Here is a 21,359-nt window from a genome sequence, read left to right on the forward strand (position 1 = left end):
TTAGATGAATGCACATTTTGTGACGGAAGTGTTTGGGTGACCTTGTGAGTTAGGAAGAACCAGAGATTACACTGGAAATCAGAGTTGAAGTAGCTATTAGCAAGGTAGCAGCACATGGCAGTGGAAATTGTTGTACTGGAGTGGAGGGATGGTGAACCGACACAATATAGCTTCAGGGACACAAGATTCGCCTAGAAGTGCTGGCTACAGTGTCAACAATGGCGTGGACATTAGTAGCCCAGATGGACTGCCTGCCCAACAGGAAGCTATACCTAAGACAAATTTAGTGAGGACTCCACAAAAAGAGCAAAGTCTCCCAGTGTAAAAGTTGTGAGTCACCCCTCTATCTTGGTTACCTGTATACTTTGAGTTTGCTCCTCTCTGCTCAGGGATCTTATGCGTACAAGGAGAGAGTGTATTCCCAGTTTTAGGGCACATTTTTGTATGAACTATTCATGCTATACCAGTTTAGTAAATACCTTTGTAAAAGGCAATTAAATCAGGCTAATTATGAATAATGAGCACCTCACCAGGGGCTTATGAGTGATAACACTAGAAACTGCCCCTCAGGGTTACCCCTAGAACCATGAAAGGAGAAATAGTCACAGACCCTCTAAGGAACCCTTTCTACCAGTGCAAGTCAAAGTTGTGGGAAGTGGCTATGGGAATAACTACCATATTATATAAGAGAACTTTATTAATTTTTTTCCTATTTTGGTCTTAGAGATGGTATAGAGAAGATTCATGTTATAGTTTGGACTAGATGACTTTTGAGATCCCTTCCAATTCTGAAATTCGATAGTTTTAACATTGTTTACTGGTTCAAGGACTTTCTTAATTTTTCCCTTAATCAAATACTTCTAACACCTGGATAGGAAAAAAAAAGTGTTCCTAAAAATTGCTTTTTGTATTATTGTCAAATAGTTTTAATTGTTTGATTTCTTAGTGCAATCTTGGCCTATTGTTCATTTTTACATCCACTTTCTGAATGATGGCAATCATACTGTTGGCACTTAATGGTAAAGAGAAACATGCTAGATGTTGAAAAAATAGAATATGGCAGATATTAGAGAAAGTAATGGAGTCTCAAATGGAAAATGAACAAATACAGAATTTAAAGCCAATTAACTGGACAGATTCCATTCTTTCAAACACTACAACTAAAAAGTTTTAAAATTTTGATAATTCCCTTCTGTTTTATTTAGGGCAAGTAGTGTGTGAAAAATAAACTTTGTTGACGCCAACTAGAAATCTTTGCAGATTCAAATCCCCTGTTCAGGAGAAGAGTTGCATAATGGGAATCCTGGTTAAACCAGATCAGGATAAAGTTAGGCCTGCCATTTTTATTTGTGAAACAAAAATGGGACTTCCAATAACACCTATAGGCCAAAAATGAGTCAGGTGTTTTTGTTCTTTAATCTGTACAGAGAACTATTCAATTCAACCCAGTAAATATTTATTAAGTCCCTATTGTGTGCAAGTCGCTGGAGATCTAGAAACAAAAATGACAAATATTCCCTGCCTACAAATAAACTGATAAGTTTGAAATGGAATTTGACACACTTCATCACTAATACTATAAACGATCATCTCATTAAAATGCATAGGCACAAAGATTGTTGTGCCTCATTTGTTTCTGAAATTCTTTTGGTTTATTTAGTGTTAGTTTGATGCTATAAGTTGACTCCTCATTTTGTCTTTTGACTCCTACAATTCTCAAGTCACATAAAGTCATGTCTTTGAAATTGAGTGGCGGCAAAGTGGCTTACTAGGGATGTAGAAGTGTTCTACATATTTTTACAATAACTTTCCCTTATGTAATTCACAGAATCCTAGAACTCCTGAGTTAAAAGAGTTCTTAGAGCACATTTGGTCTAATTCCTTGGGGTCTAATCTATACCCCTATAATTCAACAGATCCGAAACACCATTGATAATGCTACCTCTTCAACAGTACAGATTGTAATCTATTTATGTCTGTCCATCCTGTGCAATGCTTGTCCATGTCCTCTCATAATTTCTTCACAGGAGATCCACCCAACATGTTTGGGGCCTTCCTTGTGTTCTCTTTACGTCACAAAGAAACCAACAGAAAACACACGATGTCCAATGATTATCCCTCAGTCTTATGTGATCGTGATCTTTTCTTGGTTATTTTTGATGACACTGATTTATATCTCCTTAAAAATAAAAGAGGACCCTCTATTATGGAATCACAAAATCTCAGAGTTGGAAGAGACCTCAGAGGCCATCTGTCTTTCCCAAATCTGAAAAAAGCATCCATTCTACAAAATATCCCACAAGACCTTGCTCAGTGACCTTCAGTGTAGGATCATCCAAAACCTACAAACCCATCCTATTCCATTTTTAGATAGCTTTAATTGTTAACTTTTTAAAACGTCAAACCTAAACTAAACCTCCCTCTCTGACATTTCCATCCATTGTTCCTAAGAGTGCCCTCTGAGGTCAAGCAGAACAGAAATAATCCGCCTTCAATACTGAAAGACAGTCATCATTCTGAACTCCCCCTCCTTCCCAGTCCTAAGATTTTTTCTTTTCTAGGACCAATATTTCCTGTTCCTTCAACATGAAGCCCTTGATGTCCTGGTTGTCTCTTCTGGATACTCCCCAGCTTATCAGCCTCTTTAATTATATTTTACTTAAATTATATTTCATGTGTGTTAATCTTGTCTCCTGAATCTGGTTGCAAGATCCTTCAGGAGAGGAATTATGTCACATTTCTTGTTATTGAAGCAGAGTTATGTGGTGGAAATAGTCCTGGCCCTGGATATAGGAGACCTAAGCTCCATTGCCAGCTCTACCACTAACATAAAATGACCTTGGGCAAGTCACTTAAACCTCTTTGGTCCTCATTTTTCTTAACTAAAATTAGGTGGTTAAATGAAATAGTTCTTAAGGTCTCTTCCATCTCTAAAATTCAATGATTCTATTGAACTTCTTTACAAATTTGTTAAACAATCTATACCCTGGGCAGGTATGTGGCACTGTGGGTAGGGCAGTAGGCCTGGAATAAGGAAAACCTAAGTTCAAATCTGACCCTCAGACAATCACTAGCTGTGCAATTCTGAAAAAAAATCACTTAACTTCTGCTTGCCTCCATTTCTTCATCTATAAAATGGGGATAATAAACACATGTACCTCCCAGGGCTGTTGTAGGTATCAAATGAGATTGTAATTGAAAAGCACCTGGCACACAGTAAACTCCATACTAATATTAGCTATTATTAGCTATTATTATTATTATTGCTATCTGTTAAGACCCAAGTCAATCTCCTTCCTTTTTTAGTGAATTTAGTGTCTGGCTCACTTATTCCCACTTCATTGCAACTTTCACCCTGTTACTAGGGGACTTCAACAAACATGCTATTGGTCCCTCAAATACTCCAACAGTACTGTTTAGTCCCACTAACCTATTTGCTATTTGTCACAGCACACTATCTCCAGTCTTTGACTGTGCCTGGAATGCTCCTTCTCCCCACTTTGCCTCTTGGAATACTCTGCTTCAAGACTCAACCTTCAGTACTCACTTCTCTCAAAAGCCTTTCCTGCCTCTCCCAGCAGTTAGGACCTTTCCCTCCTGAGTTACCTTTTTGTCTCCCCCCCCATTAGAATTTAAACTCCATGAGGAAATTTTTGTTGTATTCCCAGCATTTATCTCAGTGTCTGGAAGATAGTAGTTAATAAATATTTGTTGATTAACTGATTTCCCCACAGAATGTAGATCCATGCTGAGCACACAGTACACACTGAATAAATACTTACTGATTGACTAATGCTCTGCCAACAGTCACTTAAGGAGGGACCAAAACCAACATATAGTACTCTTAATGATACCTAAGAATTCTACATCTAGCTTCCTGATCTTAACTTCTAGAGAGGAATATTTATATTCACTTGGATTTAAGTGTAAATTGAATCTCTCACGTGAATTGTGTATATCAGCGTCTGATGATGCAGCTGGAATTTTTTGGTCCCCAAGAATAATTTCAGAAAGGGGATTTTTGTTAGTTTTCGAGAGAACAGCTCACCAATTTCATCACTGTAGTCTTAGTGGAGGGGTATTTCCATGTTGAGAGAAAAGTTATCCTGCATATATTTTGTCAGTACATGGCTGTTCCCATATTGTCTCTCCGGTTAGATTGTGAGCTCCTTGAGAGCAGGGACTGACTTTTGCCTTTTTCTGTATCTCCAGAACTTTGCATAGTGCCCGGCACATGATAGATGCTTAATAAATGTTTACTGATTGGCTGAGAAAAATGTCACTGCTGGAGGAAACTATTTTCTTTGTTTTTATTTACAATCCATTGCCTTCCACTTGTTCTACAAACAGAAGAGACTTATTATTGACCCTCATCAAGCTGAGTAATTGACATTCACCTAAACCTGCTGAGGGTTTAAAGGTTAGTTATTATACTATGTTATGGAGCTTTCAAAGTCTCTGATGTTACTGGCAATGTACTGGTTTTATTAAGTAGCAGATTGCTGATTTTGGGATTGGGCCACTTCATCCTCAGCCTCTAGCTGGTTTCTTCTCCCCTCCTTATTCCAAATGACACACAGAAAGGTCCTTGTTCAGATAGGAACATTTGACTTGTTTATCATTAATGTTGTTGCCAGAATATGAAAATATACTTTGGAAAATATACATGAAATATGACTTCTTTACTTTTGTTAGCATGATCACCCCTCAAATGCTGCAAACTACCACCTTTGAATCTGGATATTCAGACCATTATATGATTCAGTTGAAAACACTACCTTCTGCCTAGAAAGCACCTACTTGGATGGTGCGCACTCATTTTGCACATGCATAGTCATTGTCCTCATCTCTGGGCCTCAACTTTCTCATCTGTAAAAAAGGGGAGTTTAACCAGATGACCCCTAAGGCCTCTTCAAATTTTGGCCTTCTATGTGTCTCCAAGCATGTGAAACAATTGCTAAATCAGTGCTTGTAGGTTAGGAAATAAAATGCTACTTACCTGCCCCATTGTTAATCAAAGTTATCTCTTTCACTTATTTATTCTTCCTTCTGTTAGCAAATCAAATCAAAATCATTTTTTGATAGTCTTCCACGTGTAAAGCACAACACATGGTGACCTCTCCTCAAGGGGCCTGTTATGTAGTCAGGGAGACAAATCACAAACATTCCAATAGGAATGGAAGCTATTTGAGGGTAGGGACTGTTTTGTTTTTATCTTTATATCCCTCCAAATTAGCACATCTAGCACAAAGTAGATATTTGTTGAATGGGTGTGAAAAGTTAAATAACAATGCATAATTTAAACAACAGTAGAAGAGATGATATCATAAAGCAGTATGGATACTGTCAATGGTTAGCGCTGTCATTTCTATAACTTGTAGCCTTTGGTGAATTACCAGGATCTGCCTAATACAAGTGATGTTTCCTTTCATTATGTGACTTGCCTTTTCAGAATGTGTTCCTGAAATGATTTGGTTATGCCATACTGGCAGAATTCTACCATTTATCTGTGGAATAAAGTGAATCCCCAAATCCAGAGTTCTTTACCCAAATTTTTTTTGTTATCTGGATTGCTTCTTTTCAATTCAGTTCAACAAATATTCACTATATGCCTGCAAAGTGCAAAGACTTGGGTTTAATTCTCAAATAAAGAACTTATTACTTTGGGACAGGTTTCTTAAGCTATTAGAATCCAAGGTAACTCTCTAAGACTTGTTGCAAAACAAGTTGCAGATCTGTATTGATAGAAGGGGTTTTCTCACTTAGAGTTTCCTAGAGCTATGAAATCACGTATCTTCTACAGAAAACAAAATGTTAGAAAAAACACTCACATCCCTAAAATTTCACAAGATGAATAGTTTTTTTATATTTGAGGCGAAAATTTTAACTTTAATTTGGCCATGTTTCATAGTATTAAGTCAGATGGGATACATTTCCTTTTTCCGTCTATTTATATCATTCTATTTACGCATTTCAGAGCCTTAAAATTTTTCTTAGTTGGAATGAATTTTTTATATTTCTTTCAACACTAATGCCAGGCTCATTTTGGAATCAGGTAATTTTCTTTCCCCATTTTTTTCCTTTTCTTATTTATGAAATAGCCACTAACATCAATTCATTCTTGGAACTAAAAGTATACAGTTGAAAAATTTCTAGTGTCCATAGGCAAGTCAGAAAAGCAAGAAGAAAGGTTCATTAAATGAACAGAAGCATGAAGATTCTAGGGAAGTCCATAATGTAGGTGGTATTACAATAGAAGAAAGCAACCAAGCTACCATGGGTCCACAATACAAGCAGCTGTTGATATTAACTCAGAATACTGTGAAAACCTCTCCCCCACTATGAGTTTGCCCTCAGATGGCATACCAAAACAAGAAGAAACAAAACTTCTGGTTAGCATTTGTTAGATGGTCCATTATACTACTATTTGTCTTGAAAAGGAGGAGAGATAATGAGCCTGATGAGATCTTGTGGTAGAACAGTGTGGTTGTAGGATTCTGTTCACCCCCTTTTATTTCCCTGTTTGTCTCCATATTTTTCTATTTCTGTATGTACCTCTAGGACGTCAAATGTGCCAGCTGTGTGTTGCCTGAAGTTTACTCATAGAAAATTGGGGCACTGGTGGATTTGTATTACAAAATTATTGACAGCTACATCTTTGTAAATACCTTTGAGCCTTTCCATATTCTCTTATGCACGCCTATGTCAAAGATGAAGAGGCTGAGGATAAATGAGTTCTTCAGTGAGGGACACTGCTTTTGGAAATGAATACTTTCGTAGCTAGTAAAAAAAATCAATGAAATAAAATACTCTCTTCTCCTCCCAAACTAGTCTAACATCTCTTGGCAGAACATGGTTTAATTAGACTACAGGGAGAATAATATATTCTTTAGGACTACTTTATTGTACATTTTAAGGCCAATTACAAAAAGATTAGTATACTGACAATGTGTTGTATATTTCAGTGTTTCTGACCAGACCCTATTTTGTGCAGTTTTTAATACTATAGGCTTCCTATAGCAGATATGAGTAGGGAAGTTTTCCTGCTTCATCTTGGTCAAGATACCTTTTCTTTTCCTTGCTGCTAAAAACATGATGAAAATAATGAAAAACAACTCTGAAATTAATGCTATTTCTTCTGAAGAACTGACTCCCTAGATGATGAATAGAGCAGTGAAAAAGTTAAAAATTGAAGACTATCATGAATCCCAAGTTAGGAGGAAAGAATATTTCAAATGATCAAGTGAATAGGAAATAGAGATAGAGAGCGAGACAGGCATAGGGAATGTGCCATGAATTTGCAATGTAGTTTTCAAAGCATAATGGCTCTTCTGTATAGTTATACTAGATGAGAATTTGGTTCTTAATTGAAAAAGCAGTTGTTTGTTTCACTCTGAATTTTAAATATGTCCTATTTTCCTGAAATAAGTAGTGCCACCCTGACATTCTGCCCAATTTTTTTTTTAGGTGTTTAGAAATCCTGCGGCAGAGAATACCAGGATTTGCACTTGCCATGAATATTTTTGCTTTTCATATTCAATGGTAAAATAGGATAATAAATCTGGGAGAGGAGTGGATTAATGCCATGTTGAAGAGGTATGGGTATAATGCCTTCTTTCACAGAACTTCAGAATTTCAGTATTGGAAGGACCTCAGAGATCATCTACCATAACCCATATCTGGTTAAAAATGGCTTCACAATACACCTGAAGAGTAGCAATCCAGCCTCTGATTGAAGGCTGCCAGTGAGTGGCGGCTCATTCCCCTTTGGGATAACCATTTCTAAGTCTTAGGGACTTTTTTTTTCTGACATCAGGCTTAAACATATCTCTTTGTAACTTTTCCCTTTCACCTCTAGTGCTATTCTGTGGGGCCAAGGATAACAAGTTCAATCTTCTTCCATATGACAACTCTTCAAAGACATGAAGGCCACTATCATTCTCTCTCCACCCTTTTCCCTACAAATCTTTCCCAGGCTAAACTTCCCTCATTTCTTCAACTGCTCCTTAGATGGCACGATCTCAGTACCCTTCATTATGCTGGTTGCTCTCTTCTGGCTGCTTTCCAGTTTATCAATGTCGTTCTGAAAATGTGGCCTAGCCCAGAACACTTTCAAAGAGTTCAGAGTGCTTTCATATACGTTATCTCCTATACTGTAGGAATATAACTGAGAAGAAGGTCTGTGGCTATTATTACTTTCATTTTATAGATGTGGAAATATATAGTGAGTATTTCAGTTATGTTGCATATATGGTGGTCACCATCAATAATATCTTGTTTGAACATGAAGGACATAAAGGAATACCTAATGACTTCTTCACTTATTGAATTTTTTTGGGGGGTTGGGATAGCAAACATATAAAATGTCCATTTATAATCAATAGTAATTTTTCCTACCTCCAAATTAAGTATAAAATCAGCCCTCTTGTATTCTAGCCTTTTATACTTATAGGCAATGGAGATAATTACTATTTAATTGATCTAATAATTATATTGTGATGGAATTATAAATTTTTAAAACATTCGAATAACAGTATTGTTAATACTCAAAATGCTATGGCATAAGATATTATTTTCCCATATCAGAGCTAAGAAGAGGCAAGAAAGCACATGGGAAAAACACCAATGAATGATTTTTTTTCTATTTAGTGATTATAGAAATGTCTTTGGTTTTGACTTCTATAAGTTGGTATGCAATTTAAATTATACTGAAGCATAATTCAAAAATGGGTATAGTTAAGTAGATGATATAATATTTCTAGGAATGTAGTTTCAATTGTGTCATGAATATAACCAAAAACTCAGCAGTTATTGAATAGTGGTAACTTTCAGAATTACAAATAGCTTCAATCAGATTTGCATAATAGAATTTCAATAATTTTCTATATATTTTAAATAGATACATAAATATATAAATCATAAAATATATATTAGAATATGACATTCTTAGTTAATCTATCATCCCCTATTGAATCTCTAGTTCATTGACATATATATTTCTTTCACCATTGAGATAATATTTGTAGAGTACTTAGCACAGTGCCTGGCACATAGTAGATACTATATAAATACTATTATTATTATTATTGTTCTAACTAGCATCAATCCTGAAATCCATGCTGACTTCAAATAGATATAGGACTTCTGCACCCCATTATGTTGCACTGAAATGATATTTTCCTTGGATTTGGAGGATGGTGAAATTCTTGCATGGAAAGCTTACATGCTTTTTCAAAAAAATATGTTTGTCACTTGGATACTCTAAAGCAATGAGAGAAGGATCTTGCTAATAATATAATACTAGTGCCATTGCACTGAAGACAGCAAGGTGTGTGGTGTACTAGATTATAAATGCTGTAGTAGAGAATGATGGGGGATGCCAGAAGAGCAGTGACACTGGTAAATTACTTGAATGTAGAATACAAGCTCTTTGAGAACAGGGATTGTTTTTTGTTTTATCTTTGTATCTCCATTGCTTAGCATGGTGCCTTGTATACATTAAGTGCTTAATTAATGCTTGTGGCTTAGAATAGATTAGAAAATAAATTTGACCATGGAGTACGAACTAGGCCTGTGGCTACTAGGAGGTCAAAACTACATTCATTATAAATGAAGTGAGTTGTTCATTATGAGAAAACTTAACTCTATAGCTTCAAGTGACAGCTGTATTTTCCCCAAAATGATGTGAGATGGCCTTAGCTAATCTTCTTATCAATATATTTGTGAGTTTACTTAATTATTTGTTTATAAAATTACAATTAGTCCTCTTAATCCTGATATAAAGACATAGCATTGAAAGCATAACATTTACATATATTGATGATGTACTGACTTACTAGGTAGCTCCAGAGGGTAGAATGAGCTGAAAGTTACAAACAGGAAAATTTAAGGTTGATATAATAAAGATTTTCCTCTATTACAGCTAACCAGAAGTGGGTTGGGTTGCCTTGGAAGTGTAGTCAGGAAGCAGCTGGTGGCACAGTGGATGGAGCACTGGGCTTGTGTCAGGAAGACCTGAGTTCAAGTTCAGCCACAGACATTAACACCACTAACAAGGTGACCCTGGGCAAGTCACTGAACCGCTGTCTGCCTCAGTTTCCTTATATGTAAAATGCAGATGATAATAGTGCCTACCTCCCAGTGTTGTTGTGAGGATCAAATGTATATCTGTACATATATGCATATATGTACATTGTATGTATATGTATTATATATACATTATAATTACATCTATATCTACACACATATACATATATATGTGTATAGATATAATAATTATTATAATGAGTTTGCCCTCATCAAAGCTTCAAGAAATGATTGGATGGCAATTTTTATGTGTTGCAATAGGAATTCTTGTTTATGTACTAGTTGGATTAAAAGGCTGCTGCATTCTCTTCTAACCCAGAAATTCTGTGAGTCTGTGAGTACATGGGACAATAGTAAATGAGCCAGTTCTTTGGCTGCAGTGTGATTGTTCTGGTCTGGTAACTGTTAAATTAGTACTTTCACATGGATCACTTTACAATGCCCATAAAAGATCATGCAGTTATAAAACATGTACTTCCCCTATGAAAATGGAGAAATGATTATTTTTTAAAATTCCTGTAATTATCTACAACTTGCTTACAGAAAAAAAAAATACAGTCATGATAATGCTTCAAAGTACCAAGACTATAAGCTTGAATGTAACCAAAAGTATAAAAGAGAAAGTCTTAAGTGTTTGTATTACAGCTTTACATCATAATCTAAAGTTTATTTGGGGATAGGCATCTGCATGGTGCCTTAAACATCAACACCTAGAGAGGCTATATTTTTCTATGACTAGGAAAACCACTGTTCAAATGCATTAATTAACCTTTATGTTCACATAAAAGTGGTTTGTGAGAACAAATACATACAAAATGACTAAATGTTATCTTTAATCATGACTAATAAAATGGGTTATATAAACACAGGTTTTACTACTGCAAATGTCTCTTTGACAAATGATGAGCCCTGCTTCATTTATTAAAAGATAATTAAAATGCCTCACAGGGGGATTCACAGCTTTCTCACAGATCTTTTCTATGTGCATCCATATGAGGTAAAAGAGATAAAGAGGGACTTAAAGTTATATTTAATGGTGGGGAAGGATGTTAACCTTTGAGCCATATACATATCTTAAGTCCAAATCTAAGAAATTTTTTTCTTAAAACCAGCATGCCATAAAAATCAACATTCCGTTTTATTAGAAAGGCAAAGGAATCTTTCTGGAATTCATTATTCCCAGTGAGATTCAACAGATAAAAGAAACCTATCCTGAGAAATACATAGTCGTACTAGAGAGAACAATGGATCTTGACCATTGTGGTCCTGACCTTGGAAGAAGCATTAGATAATCATGCATTCCATACCTTAGAAGAGAACACAGCTGGCCCAACAATGTTTCACAGCTTCATTTCCCCTAAAGCTTAAGAACATGTCAAGTATTTGAATAAGCCCACAGGCAACTATTAAAACTGTACACATAACTTTTTCAATATATTGCTTGACCAAAGTGAGTTTCACTTCAGAGGATAAGGAAAACTCATGTAAGCCATATAAAATGGAAGTATTGTAGGAAAACTCTCCAAGGTTGGAGAGTTCCTCTGACAGCACATACACGTAAGGGTAGAAGGTTTTCATCACACATGGATGGGCTGACATTTGCACCAAGGCTAGAAAAATGATCCTTTCAGTGGAGGAGAGATGGGAGCAGCAGTTCGAGCAACACATGCAGCTAACAAAGAAAAGGGGTCCCTTGGGGGTTCCATCCTGCCTCCACAAATACTGTAGAATATCTTGTTAATACTCCTTACTTAGGCCAGTGTTTCAATGCACTAACACATATGTATATGTATTTGTACATTCACTGGCAATGAATGAGAACACTTCATTTGGGGATGTCTACAGTCAAAAAGATATTTTCATATATGATGTTCATTTTCTCAAAGCCATAAAAGTAAATATAATCTGAAATCTTGTAGGGTGTTTATGATCCACTGCAATGTCCCAGGTATTTATTTTTCAGTACTCATGATATCCTTGGTGTTATTCCTAGAAGAGACACTTTTCTGGGAAGAGCTTGCTGGAAACTCAGTCTCTAGGATGGTTGGCTCAGTAGGCAGTCAAAGTGCTGAACCCACTTGAAATTAAAAAGCCTGCACTTCCATTGCATGGCCAATTTAAAGACAACAAGAACCATCGCCACAACACGACACAACAAAAGACAAACACATATTCAAGTGTGAGAATAGTTGTTTTGTTTTTAAAGATTCTTCTGAAGATAAAAAAATATAATATCCAGGGCATGGGGTTATATTGAAAAATAAGTTGAGTTACATTCAACCTTAGTGATCCTCAACTCTTTGTCTTAATCCCTTTAGATTTTGGAAAGATTTAAGTTCATTAGTGCTGAGGTTTTGAGGGCTGAGCTCTTTGTGTACAGCGATCAGTAGAGTCTACATAATGCACAGTCATCAATATTAAGTGATAACTCAGTCCTTTGCACTTAGATAGCCAACTGACAAAAAGACCCCTTAATTGCTTTTGGGATACAGATTCTTAGGCACAAACATGCAAAACCAAGATGGGCCACATTTTCATTTTCTGTATCATTACTGAGAAACTTCTGCTGCATATCTCTTAGAAAATCTCCAATTACCGGGGTATGACAATGCAAAAATCCTTTCTCCTAGAAAGAAGATCCCTGTATTTTAAATTACCAGATAAGTCTTTAAAAATTGGTAGAGGAAGATATTTATTAAAACTTAGCAAGGAGATGAAAAATGCAATAAAATGAACACCCAGGTAATGTGGACAGGATTAAGTTCTTTGTTTTATAAATTTTCCAATAGCTAATTTCATACAACTCTTAGAATCTTTGGCTAACTTAAAAAGCTTAGCTCAGGTGACCCCCTCCTATTTGGATTCTCTCCCTCCCATTTATAGCACCCTCTTCCCACTCAAACTATCATTATCATTTTTATTTTTACTAATTGTTTACAGATTATTATTTAGTGACCTTTGCACATATTGTATCCCTCAGAATAATTTAAGATACTTTGGGCAGGGATCGTTTTTGTTTTCTTTTGCACGTATTGGGACTTGAGACAATGCCTTGGACACAGTTGTAGTTGTTTTTGGACACAGTAGGGGCTTAGTAAATACTTGCTTAACTTGAATATTGTTGAATTTGAAAATCAAATCACATGAAATAATGACAGAAATAGCCATGATTTTTAAAATGTCAAGGCATACTACTTTAGTAATGAGGATCAGATGCAGGAAAGAATTTTATATTGCCAGAATATCTATGATTCAAGTTATTTAGCAGTTAATTGTAAGGATCATAGACTACCTGGAACTATAAAATTATTCTGCAGATGGATACTCCAATAATATGAAATATGAGTGTATCCTACCAAGGCAAACATGAAAAAAGTCCTAATTGAATCAAATGTTTTTCTTTTCATTCTTTCTTTAAAACAAAAGCAATTTTAAAATAATAAATTAGGAATCTAGTAGGTATGTATGCTGTATACAGTAGATACTCAGTAGTAACCAATCTTGAGAAGCAGCATTGTATAATAAATACAGAACTGGCTTTAGAGTCAGGAACCCCTGGGTTCAAATCCACCTCTGATATCTCTGCTTCTATATCTCTATATTCTATGTGAGTATTCATTGAGAGAGGGAGTTTCCTCACTGGAAGTTCCTCTAACCAAATAAAATTTTAGTATTGGAAAAAAATAGTTTTAAATTTCCCAAATAAAACCACATTGAGTTTGTGAGGCTGAGGCAGAGGAAGACGACATTTTAAATAGAATAGAATACAAATATTAATAAAACCAAAATTAGTAAAATGTTCTTTCCTAAATCATATTGTAATTTTTAATGGTTAGTTTGCCACTGTCTTAGATGCATATAAATTTATGCTATCCACCAAAAACAATGTAAATGGCATAAAAATAAATAACCTTATGAAACCATACTGAAAAATAGTACAATGAAACCAGATTATGCCAGGGCTCAAGCCACTCCTGTTGATTTGTCATCTTTAAAAGTTACATTAACTTTTTTGACCCACAAAGGTAATATCTAGAACAGATTGTAGCCCAAATAGTGGAACTTGCAAAATATATATTATTAGAGCTCAAAGGAATCCCAGGAATCATAATTGTCATCCAATTTTTTTTTTGGATGACATCTTACAAGTGCTCAAACTGAGGTTCATAGAGGGGATGGGCTTGATCCCTAGTTCCATTTACTTTCCACTGCCTAGAAACTCTCTAAATCATTCTTTGATTATTCATTCCAGGGTGAATATTTGGCAGAGTGCAGGGGTGAGGTTCAATTAGGCTGTTAGTATTTGCATGCCCTTTAACTTTTTCAGGGCTCAATAACAGACAAACTTCTTTTTATTTCACTTCTTTTCTTTTTCTTTCTTTCTTTCTTTTTTTAGACAAGTTTCTAGTCCCATATGCTAAAGGTTGACCTACTGTCACAAAGGAGTTATAGCAGCTGACAAATCTGGTCTGCTCCCAGGCAGGGAATAGTTGAGGCTCTGGGAGTACCTAGCTCATTGATCAGCTCTTACAGTATTCAAATATCACGAGGCAGATTTTCCTCAATATAAGGAAAATTTACTAATCTGAAGGTATAGTGGTCAACATTGGGGGCCAGTGATTTTTTTTTTCATCACTGTAGGCTATGTTATTTATAACTGTGGAGACAGCTGTTGAGAAAAACTAGAATGGTTGGCCTAGGGTCAGATTAGAAGTTAGTGTAAATTAAAGTTCAAATTTAGTATTTTAGGACAGAAAGCTTTTATAACTGTGGATGCACTATACAAACATGAAAGATGACTTGACTCGCAGGCATGTGTCCCTAGCATAAAATTGTACTTGTTTTAACTACAAGTGTATCCAGGCCTCATTTGAGTAGTCATCTTGTGAATTTGAGGAGCATCAACAGTATGCCATTTAAAGCACGATAAGCCCCTCCTCCCCCCAAAGTTCCCCATATCCTGCTTACTGGCTTTATTTGATAATTTTAGGTATTTTTAAAAATGGTATAGATTGTCAGTACCTGATTGTGATCTTAATATCCAGAAAACTGGAGGTGACCTGGTTAGGTCATATCTGGATTATCATTTCAGATTACTGGTACTACATTTTTGAAGAAACCCGAAAAAGCTAGAGCAGGTTAAGAGTAGTATAACCGAAACGATGAGGAATTAGAAATTTTGTCTTGGAGGAATTGGTTGGAGGAACCAGTGGTTTTTAACTTGGAGAATATTGGAGGAGGAAATTTGGAGGTGGGGGGGAGGATTATAGTTATCTTCATATTTTTGAAAGACATATGGAAGAGATATTAGAAAAAATAGATGAAAATGACAAGGAGCCAGATTATACTTCTGAATTAAGAAAGCTTCTTAATTGTACTGTCCCAAAGGGGAAAAGGCTGCTCAGCAGATGTGGGTTCCTGTCAACTGCTGTTGTATAGCTGCTGTTGAAAAATTTGTAATCTTGGATACAGTTTGTCCTACAAAACCTCTGAGGTTCCTTTTAGTATGAATAAACTAGCACCTGTTTCATTTTGCTTAGTTGTATAGACCTTGTTCTGCACTCTCCTCTCCCCCGCCCCAATTTTGTTTCACAGCTATTGAAATGTTTAGGGAGCACCATGATAATCCAGATATGACCTAACCAGGTCACCTCCAGTTTTCTGGATATTAAGATCACAATCAGGTACTGACAATCTATACCATTTAAAAAAATACCTAAAATTATAAAATAAAGCCAGTTTTTGTTCCAAATTATTTAAGTAGTAACTTCATTTCATTTAATGTGATGTGGTTTTGTTCTATGAGGCAATAAAATAGACTTTTTTTTGAAAAGTCTGAATAAAACTTGGAATCTTGCACTATTTTGACTAGTAGGAATGACCTGTTTGATATTTGATATTTGTGCTGATCTGTCAAGCAAAGATTCATCTCACAGTCCAACCCACGACCACAAATGCTTGAAGTGAAAATGAGCTAAAATATACTAAAATGGTATTTGAAAAAAAAAAGAAAAAATCTTTTGAAAGAAAATTCAATTAAAGTGTCGAAAGCTTAGAACACAGGTAATTCCTCAAACAATAAAAACATGTTTGTTTGTTAAAATGTGTGACTACAAAACAACAATAACCACTACTACCCCGTCACCAAAAAACAGACCCCAAATAGGTATGAGGAATCACAATGAAACTGAACTTGGCTCTACAACTAAAGTTCTGGGACCTAATAACACAAGTCACTATATTTTTCAAGAACATCTTTCTTCCTAAAATAAAACATGCTTGGACAAACATCATTTGGGCAGGATCCCTTATAACGCTTAATCTACTCAGCTACCAAATGGGTAAAGTCAATCACCCAAAAAGCTTGGCTTCCTGGACTTAGGTTACTCACTCAGCAACAGCCCAAGTCCCATTGTTTATAGTCCTACTGTCAGCTACTTTGCCGGTTCATGTTTAGCTTCGCCCTGAAACCATACCCAAATCTCTAGAATAGTCACTTAGCTAATTATGTAACATAATCTACATGCATATTTTAATTTTTGTGTGTTCAGTCCTTGTAAATTCTATTTCTTCTTTAATCCGGAATAAAAATCATCCAGAAGGTACTTGACGGCTAAAGACCACATTTCACCTAGCAAACATATTGCATACAATAATCGTGTAATAAATAAGAAAATCTACAACCACCACCAAACAGCAGATTCAGCATTGTAACTAGAATGCTTATCAAAGTCATTTTAAATACTTTAGCAGATAATTCAGCATCTCAGAATCTGACCTGATCACTCAATTTGCAAATACATGTTAACTGCCGCTAGGGAGGGTGCTTGCGTTGCCTCCTTTTGGCAGTTGGGTGTCTGATCAGGGTGATGGTGATTTCCATTTCACCACCAGGGTTTTAATTCAGAATTTAGATAATTTAGTTCACAACACATGCTACTAACCTACCAGCAGTGGGGAAAGCTCATCTTAGCATGACGATTTTATCTTTACACATTTTTAACCTTGCAGAGTCTGTACTGAAGGAAACGAAACCTTAGAAACATTTTTCCCCCATTGCAACTTCACGGACCAACTTGACGCCAATTTTTCAAGAAGTCCTTGGCAAACCCACCCTTTTCTTTTCAAAGGCACGGGCACCCATCATGGACACACACATATACACACTCTCACAACACGGTGACAAATAACCTTTACAACATCTAAATGTTTACAAGACATTTATAACTTTACAAATCTATAGAGTGAGGAGAGATTTTTGAATGTGCATCTCAGTGGGGAGAAAGGGAAGGAAAGGGGGCTATATAATCTTATTTGAGAATAACTTGTCTCGTTCCCCCACATATTCTTAAAAAAATTCATAGATATCTTGAAAGATTTGAAACAGAATTTCCCCAATTATTTGTGAGAATAGTAAGGAGACTGGGTAATTAGGACCTGATTAATTGAGAAGGGGACGGAGGGAATTCGATGTAGAGAGGCAGATTCAATTATCTCGGGGAGGGTTGGATGGTTTGGGGGGGGTCTCCTGACACAGAACCCCTCCCTATTTTTTATGGATGTGGGGCGAGGACCTTAGGCAAACCCTTAAGGAACCTTATGGGCGAGGAGAGAGAAATCAGGGGTGGAGCAGCACTCCTGCTGAGGCTAATTTCTCAGACTACGAATACCCAATACCAAAGTGGTATTACCACCAGACTGCTGCAATGGGTAGCAAGAGCAGCGGGAGGAGGGCGCGTCCAGCACTGCAGGGCTGGCTACCCTCCCACGACTCCCGCCTCAATAGATTTGCATATCAGCTGTTTTCCGTCCCACTGTGCCCCTCTCAGATTTGACTCCTCCCTTCTCTCCCCACCCCCAATTCTTTCAGACTTTCTGGGGTAATCAATGGGATAGAGTGGGATGGGGTGGGGTGTTGGCTGGTGGGACAGGTTTCCGCTACCTCAGGTTCCTTATCTGCCCGTAGGGAAAAGCAGAGATCTAGGGGGACAGGGCGGTGGGGTCTGAAGGAAGACACAATAGTTCCGACCCCTGAGAGCTTGACTGATGAAAATGGGTGGGTGTGGGTGAGAAGGGGAGAATGACCCTAGATGTCTTCTGCAGGGCTGTCGGGGGAGGGGCTCAGAGTAAAGGGCATATCTCCGCAAGCTGGACAGTGCGGGACTGGGCTGGGGCGAGGAGGGGAGTGGAAGGGACGGGAGGGCAGGGCAGGGTGGCTTTGTGTAGCGGGAGTGGCCTGGGGCTACTCCCACTATGCCTCAAAGTATGAGACTTTCTGAGGGTCCAATGATCCCCTCTGAGTAGCTAGCGTACATATAGATGCTACGCAAAAGAATGGGTAGGGCGGGGTTTGGGCTGGGTCAGCAAACTCAGGTGGATAAGTGCTTGGAGGGGAGCGTGGGGGCACTGCGAACCGCTGCAAAGGAGAGTGACCATATTGGCAGACCCCCCGAGCCACACCCTCTTCCAGCATTTCAGGCCTTTCTGACTTGGAGAACTGGAGGCACCCTAGCACGGTGGGTGGGGCAGGGGGGCTAAATTCTCCACAGGGAGCCGGCTCTAGCCTCTTCCTTTCATTTCTTTACCTCACACTGCACTCACTATACTGGAGATGTGCCCAGATCCAGCAGCTAATGGACACACCTTGCCTTCTCTCTTTCTATCCTCCTCTTTGCTTTCTCCCTTCAAGTCCCCAACCCCCAAAAGGAGGCGGTCACAGTTTAATGAAATCTACAGTATCCAAGACCAGTTTGGTTCTAATGATACAAAACAATTGCAAAGAAAAAAAATTCTTAAGTAATCCACCTTGGGTTACACATATAATGGTCAAAAGGTATTGAGACTTACTTGGTAACAACATCTAATCATCCATTTGTTAAAACATATCAGATCTGATACATTCATTTGTTTTTCTAATGACCTAAAACATCCCCCTCCTAAACGATAAAATGATTGAATGGATTCAGGATAAAGCCTTGTTTTAGAAAATGAGAGACACACCTTTATATTCTGGTGCGTGTACTCTTTCCCCAACTGCAGGGCAGGGTCTCCTTATATTTCCTCGTTCTATTCCCCACTCTTGCTCCTTCCCTTCCCTAGATTTCTGATATGCTAAACAGGGGCTATGTGGAGAGAGAGAGAGAGAGAGAGAGAGAGAGAGAGAGAGAGAGAGAGAGAGAGAGAGAGAGAGAGAGAGAGAGAGAGAGAGAGAGAGAGAGAGAGAGACGAGCTCCCTAACGCTTCTGGGAGGAAGAGGACGAACAGCAGCAGTCTCAAGCAGATGGGTGGGGTCTGTCTGCATTGTGCTGGGCTGCTGGAGTGTGTGGCACTGAGCTCTGCAGGTGCCCTCCCCACAGGAACATTCAGCCTCACACAAAGAAACCCAACGCAATCTTCATCTGAACCACCCTCCCTCCATCCTTCTCCTCCCCAACCCCACCCCTGCAGCTCCACACCCGGCACCCTCCCACCCCCACCTCCCCACACCCTTTCCACTGTTCTTTACTTCTTCCCCTTTCTACTAGTCTCCCCTCCCCCAAAACAAAGGAGAGGCTGCTCCCTTCTCCAATACTAGCGGGGTAGCTAACTAGTCAAAATGCATTATTTCACACTATTCTATCTTCCTCCCCCCCTACCCAACCTCCAACCGCAGAGTTTGACTTTGGATTTTTCCCCTCTTCCTTTCTTTTCGCCACCCTTCCTCCCCTTTCTCATTTCTTCTGGTTTACTAGGGGGAAAACTGGAAAAAAAAAAAGAAGAACATTAGACGGGCAGTGTAAAGCTTTTTCATAGCTCCAGTTTCTGGCTTTCTATATTTCTATATCCTACATTTAAGAGAGAGGTGGTTGATGTAACTTTTCTCCCCCTGAAACACTGAGGGGCTATTAAGATTAAAAACAAAACAAACAAACCAACCTTTATGGGTGGGAGACCAACTTACCTGCCTTTATGACTCTGGAGTAATTCTTCATTGGGATTTCAAAAGACTCCCCTCTCCACCCTCCCTCACCGCACCCAGGGCTGTCAGTTCTCCATCTCCTCTCTTTCTTAGCTTCTTGTTCTTGATATTACCAATAGCATATTTTTCTTTACAAGCTACATTAAACTCTTTTGAAAACCCAAGGGACAGTCTGTGCCATTGTCTCCAGAAAAAAGCTAAAGGAGTAAAAACAGATTCCTTACCCATTGCTGTTTTAGCCATTGTAGAGATGTGCCGATGGATGCTCAGAGGTGAGGAAAGGCAAAGGGGTCCAGCTACAGCAGCGGAGAGAGAGAGAAGACTGAATAAGGCACTGAGTCTGCAGAGTGGGGCTGTGGAAGAGAAAGAGCAGGAGGCAGGAGCCCATGAATAATTATCACTTCTCAGTCCAAGCAGATTGGCTCTGGAGGTCCCCTGACATGACTCCTGCAGAGCCAGAATCTCCAAGCATTAAATATTGATCTGCCAATGGTGCTGGAGTACAAAGTGCCAAAATGCAGTTTGAAATAGAAATCAGTACTTCTCAGGCAGCTCCCCCCATTTTAGGGGGCTTAATAGTACAATCCATGTAGAATGTTTGGTGCCTTAACATGGGAAGCCTCTTGGAGCTGAGAGCTGGTCTTTGCCTACCTGGGGGGAAAAAGGAGACTTAATATTGTTCACACATGTTTTATAGCACAAATATTAGATTTGATTGAAGGAACAGAATAATTTAGAGGATTATGAAGATAGTAACAATTGGCTACTTCGATTGTCTCGATTGCTACTTTTAGAAAGAGAAACTTTTATTGTTAAACTATGGATTTTAGCCTTTATATAGTTCTGTATATACATATATGTATACACACATACACATATACACATACATACGTATTTTTCTATCACCTTATTAGTAGTTGGGTCTGGTCCTCTAGGAGCCGCTTGTAAGTCTCTCTGTCTTTAGTGATACCTTGGAAAAGGTCAGGCACTACTTTATAGATCTTTGTTCTTTGGTAAGACCAGGCTGAACTAGGAGTCTTACAGTGGCATTCATTTCTCAGAGGTCCACTCAGTGATGGAATAACTAACCCTATGTATGGTATTTGCCTTTCCTGTAGAGTAAGGGAATGGGATTTCTGGGTTGCTGGGGAAGTGGCATTCAAGAAACATTATTATCTTCGAGGATTTAGTGGATTTAGAACTCTGGATACATGGGCTCAAATTCTAGCACAGATATTTTCTGTGTTGCCTTGGACAAGTCACTTAACCTCTCGGGGGCATCAGTTTCCTAATATGAAGGAAATGAAAGTGATGA

At 37.9% G+C, this 21,359-nt stretch overlaps 1 protein-coding gene across 2 annotated transcripts in view; it reads right to left on the reverse strand.

The window, feature by feature from the left end:
- STMN2 (stathmin 2) overlaps positions 1-20,507 on the reverse strand; it is a 70,056-nt gene extending 49,549 nt beyond the window's left edge. Inside the window, exon 1 of one of the 2 annotated variants that reach the window (XM_020976211.2) lies at positions 20,269-20,507. In XM_020976211.2, the coding sequence (XP_020831870.1) occupies positions 20,269-20,287 (19 nt within the window). In that variant the 5' untranslated portion in view covers positions 20,288-20,507. Of the gene's footprint in view, positions 1-4,999; positions 5,089-20,268 lie in introns of those variants that run through there. The other variant, XM_020976212.2, reaches the window with a different exon arrangement.
- Positions 20,508-21,359: the final 852 nt, after the last annotated feature.

Source organism: Phascolarctos cinereus, unplaced genomic scaffold (assembly GCF_003287225.1).
Source record: "Phascolarctos cinereus isolate Bilbo 61053 unplaced genomic scaffold, phaCin_HiC Scaffold_4;HRSCAF=312, whole genome shotgun sequence".
NCBI classification, from domain to species: domain Eukaryota; kingdom Metazoa; phylum Chordata; class Mammalia; order Diprotodontia; family Phascolarctidae; genus Phascolarctos; species Phascolarctos cinereus.